Here is a 15,761-nt window from a genome sequence, read left to right on the forward strand (position 1 = left end):
TATACCTCTTATCACAATCCATACACGCATCCATTGTGTCAAGCACATTTGTACATTTATGGCCATCATCGTTTTCAAAACAGTTTCTGTCTACTTGAGCCCTTGGTATCAGGCCCTCATTTTTCTCTCCCTCCTTCACGAACCCTTGATAATTTATAAATTATTATTTTGTCATGTCTTACACTGACCAATGTCACCCTTCACCCACGTTTCTGTTGTCCATCCCCCAAGGAGTGGGGGTTATATGTAGATCCTTGTGATTGGCTCCCCCTTTCTCCCTCCACCCTTCCCCTTCCCCTTCTGGTATCACTACTCTCACTATTGGTCCTGAGGGGTCTATCTGTCCTGGATTCCCTGTGTTTCCTGTGCTTATCTGTACCCGTGTACTTGCTCTGGTCCAAGACTTGCTCTTAATGGGAGTAGAAAGCCCTTTCTTCCAAGGAGTGGCTGGTGATTTTGAATTGCTGACCCTGCCATTCCAGACCACCAGGGTTCCAGAAGTATTTACCAAGTTACCATAGTGACCCAGGAGATCCTGGATTCAGACCAAGTTGTTTGGCTCCCAAAGCCTGTGTTCTGTCTCCATCCTCCTCTCCTGCAGCCCAGCCAGTGGCCTTGCTAGCTTGGTGGCCTTTTCTCTGCTCTTTCCCATCGCATGGTCTTGGTTTGGGGGTTGTTGGTTTTTTTTAATTTACTCTTTTTTATAGGAAGAGGCATCATGGCATAGTGGATGGGACTCCACCTTTTAATAACTTTGTGGCTGTGGGCAAGTTTCTTAACTTGTTTGACTCACAGTATCTCTTTTGCCAAAGGTGAGCACCATTGCTTAGAGGTTCTAGGAGAAGATGAAATGGAATAACATGCAAAGGACTTAGCTCAATACCAGTTAAGTGGCAAAGAAACAGACTCACTGCTTTCGAGTCTGTGCTGATGCATTTATGAGCCCCTGTGGGCTTCTGAGACTGTTTAGGGCCGTGGACCGCCCAGACTTTGTCCCTCCAAGGGGCTGGTGATTTCGAACTGCTGACCATGAGGATCACAGCTGTACCACCAGAGCCCCCTATTTGTACAGCACTTTTGTGCTTCTGCAGAAGCTCTGGTGCCATCTTTTTTATGTGTTGGGTTGCTAATCACAAGGTCAGCAGTTTGAAACCATCAACTGTGCCATGAGCAAATGAGAAGGCTTTCTCCTGCCATCAAGAGTTACAGTTTCAGAAACCCCGGGGCAGTTCTGCCCTGTCCTGTGGGCTTGTTATGAGCTAGAACCAACTCCATAGCAGCGAGGGCTCTTTGTTTGTTTGTTCATTTGGTTTGTACTTCTAGGAACCCTGGTGGCACTGCGGGTTAGGTGTTGAGCTGCTAACTGCAAGGTCAGTGGTTCCAACCCACCAGGTGCTCCTTGGAAGAAAGATGAGATGTCTGCTCCTGTAAAGATTCTCAGTCTCAAAAACTATGTGGAGTTGCTACGAGTTGGAATTGACTTGATGGCTGTTGGTTGTAGTTTTCACTTCTATTACAGGGCCCATCACCGCTGCCTGGTTCCTTGTGCACGACTATCTCCACTACTTACACTTGGATGGGAAAGTTCATGTCTTCATCATCGTGTCTCACCAGCACCCCAAGCACAAAGCCATGTATTTATTTCCTCTGTGGTTTCAAATACCATGTACTTTCTGAGTTAATGTCACATGACACGTAAAGGCCCTTTCTTCTGTTTTCCCCTTAGTTCTTCCATTTTAGAAATATATTCATAATATGTATACACACACATACACACACACAGTGTAAACACATGTATGCCCTTGGATTATAGTACTGAAATGCCATGAAGCATTTTTAAAGCACAAATAGAGAAAAAAAAATATTTTAAATTATTTTTTGTCGACTGATTTTGAATGAGAACTCTGCCACAGTTCTGTGCTTTGCACAAAGTGTCAGTATCGGATCTTGTATTGCTCACTGTAGTGGACAGCATGGACGTCAGCCTTTCGTTGGGAATAATTCTTTTATACGCAGTTTTATAATGGATCATAGTGCTCCTAAGAGTAAGTTCTCCATGTGAATAGAATCATTCATAATTAAATTTGCAAGTGATTGCTGCGAAGACATTTGCAGAATTCAGCCTGATTTCGTTTTCCATACTGATTTGCAATAATTTTCATGTGGGGTTCTTTAATTGCACGGTAAATATTAATAAGATCTTGTGGTGGAGCAAATGGTTACTGTGCCTGCCCCGGCTGCTAACTGAAAGACTGCAGGTTGGCGTCCACCCAGAGGTGCCTTAGAAAGGCCTGGTGACGGATTCTGAGAGAGCAGGCTTGAAATGCCTGTGGAGCGCAGTTCCATGCTGACACGTGATTTCGTTTGTTTGGATTTTCATTCATTGGTTTTAAAATAGTTCCTGGCACAGAGGAACATTTTTGTCGAATAACTGAATCAAGAACGATGACCTGACTAATGCGGGTTCATTTTCCTAAAGCCTGTTTTCAGAAATGAATCTTCAAGTCCGCCATTTTCAGAACACGGTTCAAGGCCATGACTGCCCTTCCTGAAATTCTGATCGCTGTGAAACAGTGGCCATGATTATTTCTTGCCAAATGAGGTTCTTACAACCCACAATTTTGCTAAGAATGATAATCAAACTGTACATTAGTGCAGCTATTCATGAACAGCCTTAGAGAGAAATATGCCAAGTGCTCATAACAGGTCAGAATGGCAGCCCAAAGATCCGATCTCCCGTCCAGACGTGGCTGCAGGCGGAGGCAGATGTTTGTCCCTTGCCTGGCCGGGAGAAGTTCATCTGGAACCTTTATTCAACAAATGCTGTGTGTCTTCTGTGTTTTCTTAATTAGCGTTCTCTATTTGACCTCTCTAGATTCTCATACCCACTGCAACAGCTACACAAAACTCAGACAGTGCTCAGGATAGAGTTGTTTATCAGGACATATTACATTCTTCCAAGTCTGGGTCTAAGTTCCCCAAAGGGCATACCATTCCATTGTAAACCCCATCCTGAAGACATTTGGGGCAAGCTCCCTGATTTAAGTGCTCCTGGATGGAGCTCACAGTACTGGGGCCCACAGAGTCATGAGTGATGCCTAACTGGCTCAGCAAAGCCCCTGGACCAACATCGTAAGCTGTGCTAGTGAACATCAAATATGTGGCCGGCAATCCTACTGCTGGAGTCCTGCCGGTCACCAGGACAGATGGACCGCCCCCAGCCAGGTACTGTAAGCTCCATCAAGGACACACCCAGGTAAGCCCCCGAGGGGGATTGCCCCTCGCTGGGTTGGTATGGCTGCCTAATTTGTTTCGTTACATTCACTTCTAGTCCACTATCTCTGATCATTTCTTTGTTTCTTCCTTTCTTTGAAGTCTTGTAGGAGGGCTAAAATATTGAAGCACAAACCACTGCATACAAGTCAGGGATTTGCCATTAATATAAAAATATGAAAAAAAATGATACCATTCAGTATAAATTGTTGCATGTTACATAAAAATTATTTTCCTGATATAATATCTTATTTTTGTATTGGAGGGAAATATTTTTTGGTTTTGTTTTTAATTTTTTTAAATCATTTTATTGGGGCTCGTACAATTTTTATCACAATCCATCCATCCATTGTGTCAAGCACATTTTTTTTTGTTTTGTTTTTTGTTTTTTTTATGGTTTTTTTTTTAAACATTTATTAGGGGCTCATACAACTGTTATCGCAATCCACACACACATCAATTGTGTAAAGCGCATTTGTACATCATTCTCAAAACATTGTCTCTCCACTTAAACCCCCGACATTAGGTCCTCATTTTTCCCCTCCCTCCCCGCTCCCCCCTCCCTCATGAACCCTTGATAGTTTATAAATTGGTATTTTGTCATATCTTGCCCTGTCCGACGTCTCCCTTCACCCTGTCAAGCACATTTGTACATTTGTTGCCATCATCATTCTCAAAACATTTGCTTTCTACTTAAGCCCTAATTTTATCAGCTCCTCATTCCCCCCCTCCCTCCCCGCTCCCCGTGGAGGGAAATATTTTAAAGAAGTCGTTTTCCTGCTTTAGATATTTCTGAAACAAACTGTAATACACTATAAATACCCTTCCCATCACTGAAGCTTTTAGATGCCAGAGTAAATAAAAGGGAATTTAGAACTTTTGTTTTCAGCTGAAGCTTATTCGGAATACTGTGGACTTATCAGACCAAACTCTCCCTTCTTGCTCAGAGAACACAATTTTAAAACACATATTATCTAAAAGGACATTTGCACAGTGGAATGGAATCGAGAGCCCAAAAGTAACCTATTCACAAATGTCTGATTCATTTTCTACAAGGGTGCCAAGATCATGCATTAGGGCAGAGAATGGTCTCTTTAGTCAATGGTGACTGGACAACTGGATATCAATATGCAAAGGAGTAAATCGGGATCCCTGCCTCACACCACATTTAAAGACTAACCAAAACAAACCCATGACCTAACTACAAGTGCTAAAACTATAAAATTCTTAGAAGTAAACGTAGGTGTCAATCTTCATGACTTTCAACTAGGCAACAGTTACATTTGGCCCCAAAATAGCACAAGAACAAACCAATCAGTAGGTAAATATAACTTCATCAAAATTCAAAACGTGTGCATCAATGGGCACTAACGAGAAAATAAAGTGAAAAGGCAGCCGAGCGAGCGGAAGAGGATATTGCAAATCATGTATCTCATAAGGGTGTAGTCTCCAAAATTTATAAAAACTCTTATAGCGGAGCAATCAGAAGACAAGCTTAATGAAAAATAGGCAAAGGATTTGAATAGACGTGTCCCCAAGGAAGATATATAAGTGAGTAATAAGAACATGAAAATATGCTCAGCATTAGTGGTCACTAACCCTCCGCCCCCTGCCCTTAGACTTAAGGTGACCAGATTTTAACATTGGTAAAGTGGGACACCATTGATAAAACTCATATCCTGGCGAAATAGCCACATGGCAGCCGAAAACCGTATACCCTAGCTTGTCGTGCATTCTTTCCAAAAATCGGGACTTTTATAAAACGCCGCGGGACGCGGGGAAAATTGTTAAAAATCGGGATGTCTGGTCACCTTACCTTAGGTAGGCGACTGTGGTCCCCAGCAACCCTCTGGGGCCGAGGAGAAGTGCTCCGTAGACTTTCCAAGGCTATTCATCGTTAGGGAGCAACCACACTGGTATACTGTGAAATGGCTGGTAGGTTCAAACCACTGACCTTGTGGTAATCAGCCCAGCACCGAACCCACTGTAGCTCCAGGGCTTCTTCATTAGTTATCAGGGAAATGCAAATCAAACCCGCTGTGAGATACCACTTTATACCCCCCACCCTACCCACCTGCCAGTTGCCTGAAGTTGATTCCAACTCATGCAGGTGCCACCTGGCCAGAGTCAAGTCTGCATTCCAAGCGTTTTCAAGGGTGGTTTTTTCAGAGGTCCATTGCCAGGCCCTTCTTCCAATGTGCCTCTGGGTGGACTTGAACTACCAACCTTTCCGTAGCCATTGAGCATGTTAGCAACTCGCATCCTCCAGGGAGTGCATCAAATAGTCCAACCATGATGAAAAACAGCTTGGGAGTTTCTCAGCATGTTTAGACATGAAGTTTACTTGTGAGTTGCCAATGCTAGTCCTGGGTGTACTTACTCAAGAGAATTCAAAACATGCTCGTTCAAAACTTGTATATGAACCTTGATAACAGCATCGTGACAGACAGAAATTGAACTGATGATGTTTATTAACAAGCTAGTGTGAAGCTAGTGAATAAGCAAAATAGTGGGGAAAAAAATTTTTGAGGCCACCTTCTATGGTTCCAACCCCCAAACTGAACTCATTGTCATCGACTCGATTCAGGCTCCCAGCTACCAGTAGGACAGGGTAGAACTGCCCCTGTGAGTGTCTGAGGCTGTTCATCTTTACAGTAGCAGAAAGCCTCATCGATCTCCTGGGAAGCCCAGGTGCAGTCAAATTGCTGATCTTGTAACCTCCTGTGCTCCCAGAGCTCTTCGATGATCCTCCTACACGAAACCCCCAGAAGGGTCCAGTGTACAGTCAGATGACAAGCAGAGACAGAGGAGAGGGTCGTGGGCCTGGGCCTTCTATGTTGGGGCAATGGAACTATTCTGGCATGAGAGAGTGGTGATAGTTACAACAGCATCGTGACAGTATTAGGACCCAATGGACTACTCACTCCAAATTAGTTACAATGATGAGTTTTGTGTATTGTCACAATAAAAACTTAGAGTATAAAAGAAAGGGTTTTAAAACTCAAGATTTTGTGGTACAGTAAAGAGGCATACTTCCAAATGTGCTTTCTGCCATAAACAAATATGACTTTAAATTATATCTAATCCACACTTACATGTGTTGTCCTTTTTCTTCAGGATGCCAGAAAAGCATGTAATGACACAACACTTGTTCAGGTAAAGTTGGGGTTTTTTTGGTTGTTTTTCCCCCTATTTTAGTAACACATGAAATAGGTTAACACTGAGTACAAATGACTTCAAATTCTTTTTATGAATAATTAACTTTAAACCTAAGTGAGGTCATTATGTGAAAACTTTGCTCTCTGTCAAGTGTTGTACAGAACAAAGATATTATAAAGCATATTATTAAAGGTTTGGGGGGAAAAGCCGTATAAAATATGTAAATTGGTATAAATATAGTATAACCTTCTTTGGAAGTTCTTTCTAATATGGTGCCCTAATTAAACTTTTTTTTTCTTTTATGAACTCTTAAGAAAGTCTCGTGAGTTTAATTAAAATTGGTTATTTTCAAAGAAAGTGTTTCATGGGCTATATGAATATAACATGGGCTTTCTTAAACCAAATTGAAAACTGAAATCCATTGCTCTCATTGATTCTGATTCATAATGAGGCTATGGGATATCATTCAGCGATGCTCTCGGGTTTCCAAGGCCAATCTTAAGGGAAGTCAGCTGCCGTATCTTTCTTTTGCAGATGCCAGGTGAGTTCGAACTGATGCCCTTTTGTATAGCAGCTGAGCACCGAACCTCTGGGCTATCAGGGCTGCTGGCTGTCTTATAGATGGCTAAAGTTATAGTACTTTACTCTTTGATCATCTACTATAAACTTTTTATGTGTAGCTAATTTTTCAGTAAAGCTTAGAAGGTGTGTCTAAAAAAATAGTGTGTAGAGTATGTCCTCACTGATTGTGGCAAATGGGATCACTTAAAATTAATCATGCTTTATTTTTTTATTGAGATGATCATCCTTAAGACATGATTATCCTTAAGAGCTCAGGAATGATTTATATTAACTTGTCTTCCATTACTATGAGATTGCTTTATATCTACTTTTCTTCCTCTACTAATTGTTTCTCATTTTAAATTGCTTTCTGAAGTATGGCTAAGAAAAGGGATAACATTTTTATTCCTTCTAAAGATCACATCAAATCTGGACTGCGTGGGTCGAATACAAATGCGAACAAGACGTACACTGAGGGGACACCTCGCTAAAATTTATGCAATGCATTGGGGATACAATTCAAGGTTTGTATCTGTTGTTTTCAAACTAGCAAGAGAACTGTGTTTGCTAAGAATCATGATGTGGCTTGTATTTGTTTTGAAAGCAAGCTGTGTTTATGAAATGTTTGCAGGAAATGTCGTCAAGGTAAACACCTTGCTTTCACTAAAATGTCATTGATATTTTACAAGTTTAGAAACCTTTACTAAGGAAGGTAAATCCGCCTCTCAAAAAATATTTTATTCTTTCCTCTAGTTCCTAAAGGTTTCCTCCCCGCTCCCACTACCATGACTCGAATTCTATCTTGCAAGACTGGCTAGACCAGAGGAGGTACACTGGTACAGATAGGAACTGAAAATACAGGGAATCCAGGATGGATGAGCCCTATAGGACCAGTGGTGTGAGTGGCAAAACAAGGAGGGTGGAGGGAGAGTGGGTAGGAAAGAGGGAACCAATTGCATGCAACTGTGTGTGGCCTCCTCCCTGGGGGATGGACAACCGAAAAGTGGATGAAGGGAGAAGTCGGACAGGGCAAGATATGACAAAATACCCATTTGTAAACTATCAAGGGCTCATGCGGGAGGGGGGAGCGGGGAGGGAGGGGAAAAATGAGGACCTAATGTCGGGGATTTAAATGGAGAGAAAATGTTTTGAGAAACGATGTACAAATGCGCTTTACACAATTGATGTGTGTATGGATTGGGATAACAGTTGTATGAGCCCCTAATAAAATGTTAAAAAAAAAAAAAAACAAACAAACAAAAAATATATATATATTTTATTCATAAAATGAAGTATGGTTCAGACAGAGAGAAAGGCTGTTCTGGTACATGCGATGGTGTGGCTGACCCTTAACCCATTACAAGGAATCAAATGAACCAAGTGCTAACGCTCTTCTGAAGGGATCCATGAAAGCAAGCAATTGAGGGTTGAAGCAAAGTGAATCCAAATGCTTTATTCTTTCTCCTAAAGGAGTTGAAGCTAAATCATTTGCCGATTGGTAGCACAAACTGTTAACTCAAAATACAGTCACTTGGGAAAATGTCAATGGTTCTTGATATCTTTCAAGACTTTTAGAGCCAGAGAACCGGCTCACGTTGCCTTCAGACGCATTCTGGTGATCTGCTCATTACTGAGGGTCCTGTGCACGTCACCTGCTGACTGTTCGACTGGATTTTTAAACAGGTTCTGTCTACGTTCCACTCCATGCCCCACTGTCACCTCTTTCCTTTCATGAAAACTTAAAAACTGCTCACTGTGTAAGAAGGTCACAGTGGTGACCTCACAGGACGGGAACTGGATAGCAGAGGTTAGGGAAAGGAGGGTGTTTGTTTTATTGGCACTGTACGAGGAGGTACCCCCCAAAAGTGGAATTGCGCTGGGCAGAGCAGTACTTTGTAGTACACTTTCTTCCCACTAGGCAAGCATCGAGAAACTTGATCTGAATTAGTCATCCAGGGGCATCGCCTGCAAGGTTCTCTGGTCACACCAAGTTTTTTTTTGAAAAGCAGTTTTGCTGGAACCTTGTTTTTTGTGCTGTCTGATTTAAGAGAACAGCATATGGCTGTAAAATTTTGTTTCCTGTTTGTGAAAAATGCCGCAGAAACTGTTGTGATGTTGAACATCACTTACAAGGACAACGCTATGGGGAAAACTCAAGTGTATGAGTGGTTTTCTCATTTCAAGAAAGTGAAATGTCCAAAAAAAAAAAGTGAAATGTCTATTGATGACAAACCTTGATCTGGATACCCATCAACTTCCCCAAACGGATGAAAATGTTGACTTGTAGTGCATTTGGAGTTCATTCCACCATGTCAGACTGTCAATCAAGCTTTCTGTTTAGAGGTTGTGAAAAGATTGTGGAACTGTGTGTGACAAAGAAAGCCTGATTTGTGGCAGATGGAGGACTGGTTTTGCCACCACGACAATGCACCTGCTCATGCACCCATCTTAGTGTGCCAGTTTTGGGCAAAAAACAGCATGCCTCTCTTGCCCTGTGCACCTGATTCACTTCTTTTGTTTCCATGAATGAAGAGGGCCATGCAATTTGATGATGTAGAAGAGGTGAAGAAAAAAGTGAGGGAGGTGCTATCAGCCATGCAAACAGATGAGTTTGAAAAATGTTTCCAAAAATGAAATCTCAGATTTGACATATGTATTATGTAAGTGCAATGTAGAGTACTTTGAAGGTGCTAGGATTGTTTTATACAAAAAATTTAAATACATAGTTTTGAAAAAAATTCCAGTTTTGGGGGGTACCCTCTTGTATGTATACATTTTTGTAGTTTGAATTTTATACTGTGGTGAAAAATAAAATTCCCAAATAAACCAAAAATGGAGTGACTGCTAATTATTTTGGCTTTCTACGAAACCTGAATCTAGACTGTTTTTGTAAATGTGTTTTTCTTTTTCTCACAAATGCTATTCCACTGGGATAGTCACATCTCCTGCAGTACACCTGATACACGGACTTCTCACCCTCCTGACATTGATCGTATCTTACCCTTCTTTTCAAAAGTCAGCTCTCAGAATTGGGCTTTTGAGACACATTCTCTTTTCAAAGGCTCGACTTGATTCACTCTATTAGCCGTCACTTTGTTGTTCACTGCCCTCCGGCCTTTATTTTCTGCTGCCCCTCGGGCGCTGCTTCAGTCAATGGAATGATTAGAAATAAGTGTCATAGCTTCTCTCCACCACTTGGCAGAAGTGGGTACTGAAGAACAGGAGGCCTGGCCTGCATTGTACTTAATAATGCACTGGCGAGCTCGCTGTTGATGTTTTTAGATTGAGTGAAATAGAATCGTTAGGCTTTTATTCTCTGTTGTTAAATTTCAGTGAGTCAACAAATACTAAACCAGTCAGCTAATCCTTAGTAGAATCCTGAATTAGAACTAAAATGCTGCCAGCATGACAAAATTGAATCATCAGCCGACACAGTTTTAGTGCATGGCTAAATTTTGCATTGAAAATTTTGGGCATGCAGTCAATTTTTTTCCCCCAAAAGTTTTATTGGCACACAATTTACATATCATACAATTGAATAGTTCAATCATTCAATCACCACCACCTCTATTTAGAGCCCCGTCCCACATGGTCATTTTGTTTGTTTATTTTATTTTTTAATGCTGGGCAAATACTTTTTGATATCCAGTTAATTTGAATTTTTGTTTTTCAGTATCCTGAACTGTTCTACTTTGATGAATGTGTAACTAATTTAAACTACTTTTCCCTCTAAATGTCAAATTATTCTTGTGTTTGTTTTCTAGGCTACTAGTCAGTGCTTCCCAAGATGGAAAATTAATTATTTGGGATAGCTACACAACGAATAAGGTAGCATTTCTCGGTCCTTCTTTTAAATGACCTTGTCTTTGCTTTGCGGTCATGGCTTCTTTTCTCTATTCTGCTTGCGACTTTCGTTTCTCTCTGGGAGAAGTTGGTCCCATCCAGATCCTCACTGGAGTCTTGTGCTTGCTTTTTTATCCCCAAGGACATCCACCGGAGCCTTATTCGGTGTGTTTTACTTGAGTATCATGTTTCATACCAGAGCATTAGAAAGCACCGTACACCATTTTTACATGTCAGCGTTCTTGTGTTTTTCAGTTTTCATTCGTAATATGACAGTGATGCCGTTTTTATTTCTAGTTGTACAGAAGCCACTGGCTAGTTTAAAGCTTTTCCTTGGTCTATTTAGATGTCGATTGGGATTTCTGGGCTGCTGAGACGATGTAGCCGATTGTCGACATGTTAGAATTTGCTTAGATTTGTCGGTGGTGAAAGACTGGGGGTTAGGGCCACCTGAAGGCCCAACGGGCCTTTGAAAGGCTTCAGGGATACTTCCACAGGCCAGATACCTTTAGATCCTGGGGGTCCTCCTATCACTATTGTAGTTGTTATTATTGTTAAGTGGTTGAAAACATTAGTTTGTGAAATAGGCAAAAGCTAGCCAACATCATTTTGTCATTTGTTTTTCTGTGTTAATTGGCATTATCTTGCCTGTATCTTGTTCATAAAACCAAATAATTTTTCTTTGTTTTATCCATGTATTTTAAGTTAAATGAGAACGCAGCAATAATTCAGCAATGTGTTGCTTCCTCCCATGAACAATTTATCCTTGTTCACAGATTATATTTCTGTGTGTGTGTGTGTGTGTGTGTGTGTGTGTTGGTTTTGGGGTTTTTTCCACTTTGTGAGAGAAAGATGAGGCTTTCTATTCTAAAGACTTACAGCTTGGAAATGCTTAGTGGCAGTTGGACTCTGTTGAATAGGATCATGGAGTTTGAATTGCCCCTATGACAGAGACTTTGAGTTTTCTATTACAAGAATGGTTTTTGAAAATACTTAAATATATTATGTGTGTGTTTGAAGTGAAAGTTTAGATAGCAGATTGGACTCCCATTTGCGTAAGTTTTGTACACATTGTGCTGTGACACTGGGTTCAGTTTTAACAACGTGTCAGCCCTCTTGTTTTCTTCTGTCTGTTCTGTCCTGGCCTTCTCCTCTCTGCTTTTGGTCAGTGTCGACCATTTGATCTCATACAGTTGGTTCTTTAAAGGAGCGCATTCCTCGGGGGTGATCAATTGTGTGCTTTGTAAGCCCACCTATTATTTACCTGAAAGGAGTCCTATGGGAGTGACTTCAGGTTCAAGTTCAGAGTATCCCCCATTAGCCTCAGGGGTTCCTCTCGTCTGTCAGTCTTGTAAGTCTGATTTTTGTTAGTAATTTGAGTTTTGATCTACATTTTTGCCCCTCTTCTGTCCAGGATCTCCTATTGCGTCTTTGGTCAGACCAGTTGGTAGCGAGCGGGGCACTATCCAGTTCTTCTGATCTCAGGCTAGGATGGTGTGGGTTGACCGTCCTGTGAACTAGTTTGAGTCTTGGGTTTCCTTCACTCTCTTTTGCTCCAGAAGGAAAGCCATCAATAGTTTTATCTTAGATGGTCACTTGCAAGTATAAAAGGAACACTTCTAAAATCCCAATGATGTCATGATATGCAAAAAAAGCAAATCCATTTTAATGTGAATTAGTATTTTACTTGTCCTTGTTTACTTTCTAAAGCTATCGCCACTCTTATTTTATTTGGCATAGTCTTCATCACGGTCTTTCGTATATCGTAATACTCGCTTCTGTGTAAATCGTTTGAGAAATCCTGCTTGTAATGCTTGCCGAGTCATCACTCCCCGTATTGCCTTCCTTCTGCAGATGCATGCGATCCCCCTGAGGTCCTCCTGGGTGATGACCTGTGCTTATGCCCCCTCCGGAAACTATGTTGCTTGTGGTGGGCTGGACAATATCTGTTCGATATACAACTTAAAGACCAGGGAGGGGAACGTGAGAGTGAGCCGAGAGCTACCAGGTCACACAGGTGAGTCCCACTCAAGCTATCCTGACCTGCCGAACCTGACGCCAATCGTAGAACAAGCAGCTCAAGGAGAATGAGTGACACCTTGTGTTCAGCTGGCGCAAGGGTGATCATTAATTGCACGAGAGCTGGTTGGGGAAACACGAGCATCCTGTAGTCCTGCAAGCGGTCACCACAACTTCCTTTCCCAAGCAGCTGGATTGCTTGACTAAAAACGATAAGCTTACTGCAAAGAATTCAAGCAGTAATGAAAAAGACCCCTCCCCCAAAGTATAGATTTTTCATAATGTCTTTTTTTGGGGGGGGGGATAGAGTGGGAATTGGACATCCCTACTCAGTTCCCAAACTGAAGCTGTGTTTTAAGAGCGTGTTTCTGGCTCAGGGTGGGCGCTGCGTTTCTGTCGGGAATGATGGGCATCAGATAAGGGTGGCATTTGTGAAACATGAAAGTGCAACACATGTCACTGTATGGTACACCCAGCACATGGCTGGCAGGGCCAGTGCTTCATAGGGACGTTGACCACACCAAAACAATCGCATGTCTTTGCAAACCCGTTCATCTACCACGTCCATTGCACTGCCTGACCTCCCCGCAGATAGCCCGCAGTCCAGTAGCACCCTATAGGCTGAGCAGAGCTCATTGACAGTTAATCTTGGCAGCACTACTGGCCCAGGCAGCTACCGAATCTCTCCTGGGACCTTTGCCCGTTTTTGGAAGCCCTGGTGCAGGCTGAGCCCCCAGATGCCCCCACGTTCAGGAAGCCTTCCCTCGAGCTGCATTTCTCCTGGTGTTTCTCCAAGCTGCTTCGCTAGCACCATCCAGGGCAGCCTATGGCTCTGTGTGTGGCAGGGCATCTCTCCCTCCTGGGTCATGACCCAGGAGCCCTGGCAGCACCGGGCTAAGAATCAGCTGCTCACTGAAAGGGCGGTGGTTCAAACCGAGAGCAGTCAGCTCCTGGACAGGTTTCAGCCTAGGAACCAGTTCTACTCTGTCTTGCAGGGTTATTATTCTGTCGTCGGAATCCACTTGATAAGAACAGGGATTCATCCCAGGTGACCAAACCCCAAAGCAAAACGCACCGCCCTTGGGTCAGCGCCAACTCACAGTGACCCGGTAGGACAGGGTGGAACTGCCCTTGTGAGTTTCCAAGACGGTAGGAGTAGACAGTCCCGTCGTTCTCCTGAGGAGCGGCTGGTGGTTTCGAACTACTAACCTTGCAGTTAGCAGCCCCACAAGTAACCACAGTGCCACCAGGGGTTAGTGAATTACTCAGCTTCATAACTTTCAGAGTGCCCCGCCCCGCACAAGTGGCCTGGACGCAGTAAGTGCCCGAGACAGGCTTGTCTGATAAACTGTGCAGACAGCTTACAGTGAGAAGTAATCACAAGCAGAGCTATGGCTTCTACTGACAAACGGCGGTTGGCTATGTTTACGTGCTCTGTCTTTTTTAAATGCACCGTGCTGGTTCGTATGGTAGACGAGCCATTCCGCCAACCATACCAAACTGTGCCGTTCTGTGCTCTAGGCTACTTGTCCTGCTGCCGCTTCTTAGATGACAGCCAGATTGTGACGAGCTCTGGGGACACGACCTGGTGAGTTCATGACAAAAGAACACTGCCTCGGGCGTGCGTGCCGCGGCCGGGGCCAGCGTAAGAGATAACAGCCACCTGATGATCTCGGTCCTTCGTTTTGAATGACAGTGCCCTCTGGGACATCGAGACGGCCCAGCAGACCACCACGTTCACCGGGCATTCTGGAGACGTGATGAGTCTGTCTCTGAGCCCTGACATGAGGACCTTCATCTCTGGTGCCTGCGACGCGGCTTCCAAACTGTGGGACGTTCGCGATGGCATGTGTAGACAGTCCTTCACCGGGCACGTGTCCGACATCAACGCCGTCAGTGTAAGTGGAGCGCACGCCCACCCGGGGACCCTGGCCTGTGCATGGAAAGTGGCCGACCACCGGGGTGACTTTTTAAAGCAAATTGCTTTCCAGGGAAATAAAGATTTGATTCAAGACAAATGGGAAAGTATGAATCCCAGAGGCCTGGGTTTTGATTTGCAGTTGGACAGTAAGTTGTATTTTCAAATTGGAGCCCCCAGATCAGTTTGCCCAAACAAGGGGGCCAGGGGTGCCCACAGCATTGGACTCACTTGACCATAGCCCTTTATCTCAGGGGGGTGGAAGAGAATGAAAAAGCAGCCCCTTGGTATGAGGCATAATGGGGTGGGGACTGTCCGAGGGTACGCTGCCTGCCGTGATCGTGGCGGACAGCGTGATACTGCTGTGGATTAGATGCTCCTGTCTCTGCTTCCTAGTTTTTCCCTAACGGATATGCCTTTGCCACTGGCTCGGATGACGCCACCTGCCGGCTCTTCGACCTTCGGGCGGACCAGGAGTTACTGCTGTATTCGCATGACAGCATCATGTGTGGAATCACTTCCGTCGCCTTCTCGAAGAGCGGGCGCCTCCTGTTAGCCGGCTACGATGACTACAATTGTAACGTGTGGGACACGCTGAAAGGAGACCGGACAGGTGAGTAAGCAAGCGCACAGGAGGCTCCGTGTCCTAGTTTGGTCAGGGAGCGTGACTCGGTGCAGGGGCTTTTCCCATGGAGCTGTGGGTAGGGGGAGCCCATGGCTCGCCATTGTCATGTTGTTGTGTTGTTGTTGCTTTTCCACAAACGGTCCCAGGCCACACACTGCCTGTATGGTCCCTTGCCTAAATTGTAGCGTGGAGTTCTATGTCTGCTTGGTAAGTTCTTTTTCCCCCCATCATTTTATTGGGAGCTCTTACAAATATTATAACAGTTCATAATTCAATTAGACCAAGCGTAATTGTACAATTATTGCCACCATCATTTTCAAAACATTTTCTTTCTTCTTGAACTCTTTGATATCAGCTCCCCTT

At 43.5% G+C, this 15,761-nt stretch overlaps 1 protein-coding gene across 1 annotated transcript in view; it reads left to right on the plus strand.

The window, feature by feature from the left end:
* The window catches only part of GNB4 (G protein subunit beta 4), a 25,532-nt gene that overhangs the window by 3,170 nt on the left and 6,601 nt on the right, over positions 1-15,761 (plus strand). Inside the window, exons 2-8 of the mRNA XM_004708600.2 lie at positions 6,391-6,429; positions 7,411-7,517; positions 10,758-10,821; positions 12,691-12,853; positions 14,377-14,443; positions 14,552-14,753; positions 15,170-15,386. Of these exons, the coding sequence (XP_004708657.1) occupies positions 6,391-6,429; positions 7,411-7,517; positions 10,758-10,821; positions 12,691-12,853; positions 14,377-14,443; positions 14,552-14,753; positions 15,170-15,386 (859 nt within the window). The remainder of the gene's footprint in view (positions 1-6,390; positions 6,430-7,410; positions 7,518-10,757; positions 10,822-12,690; positions 12,854-14,376; positions 14,444-14,551; positions 14,754-15,169; positions 15,387-15,761) is intronic.

Source organism: Echinops telfairi, unplaced genomic scaffold, assembly GCF_000313985.2.
Source record: "Echinops telfairi isolate 266 unplaced genomic scaffold, ASM31398v2 ScPeMD7_4225;HRSCAF=4972, whole genome shotgun sequence".
Lineage (NCBI taxonomy): Eukaryota > Metazoa > Chordata > Mammalia > Afrosoricida > Tenrecidae > Echinops > Echinops telfairi.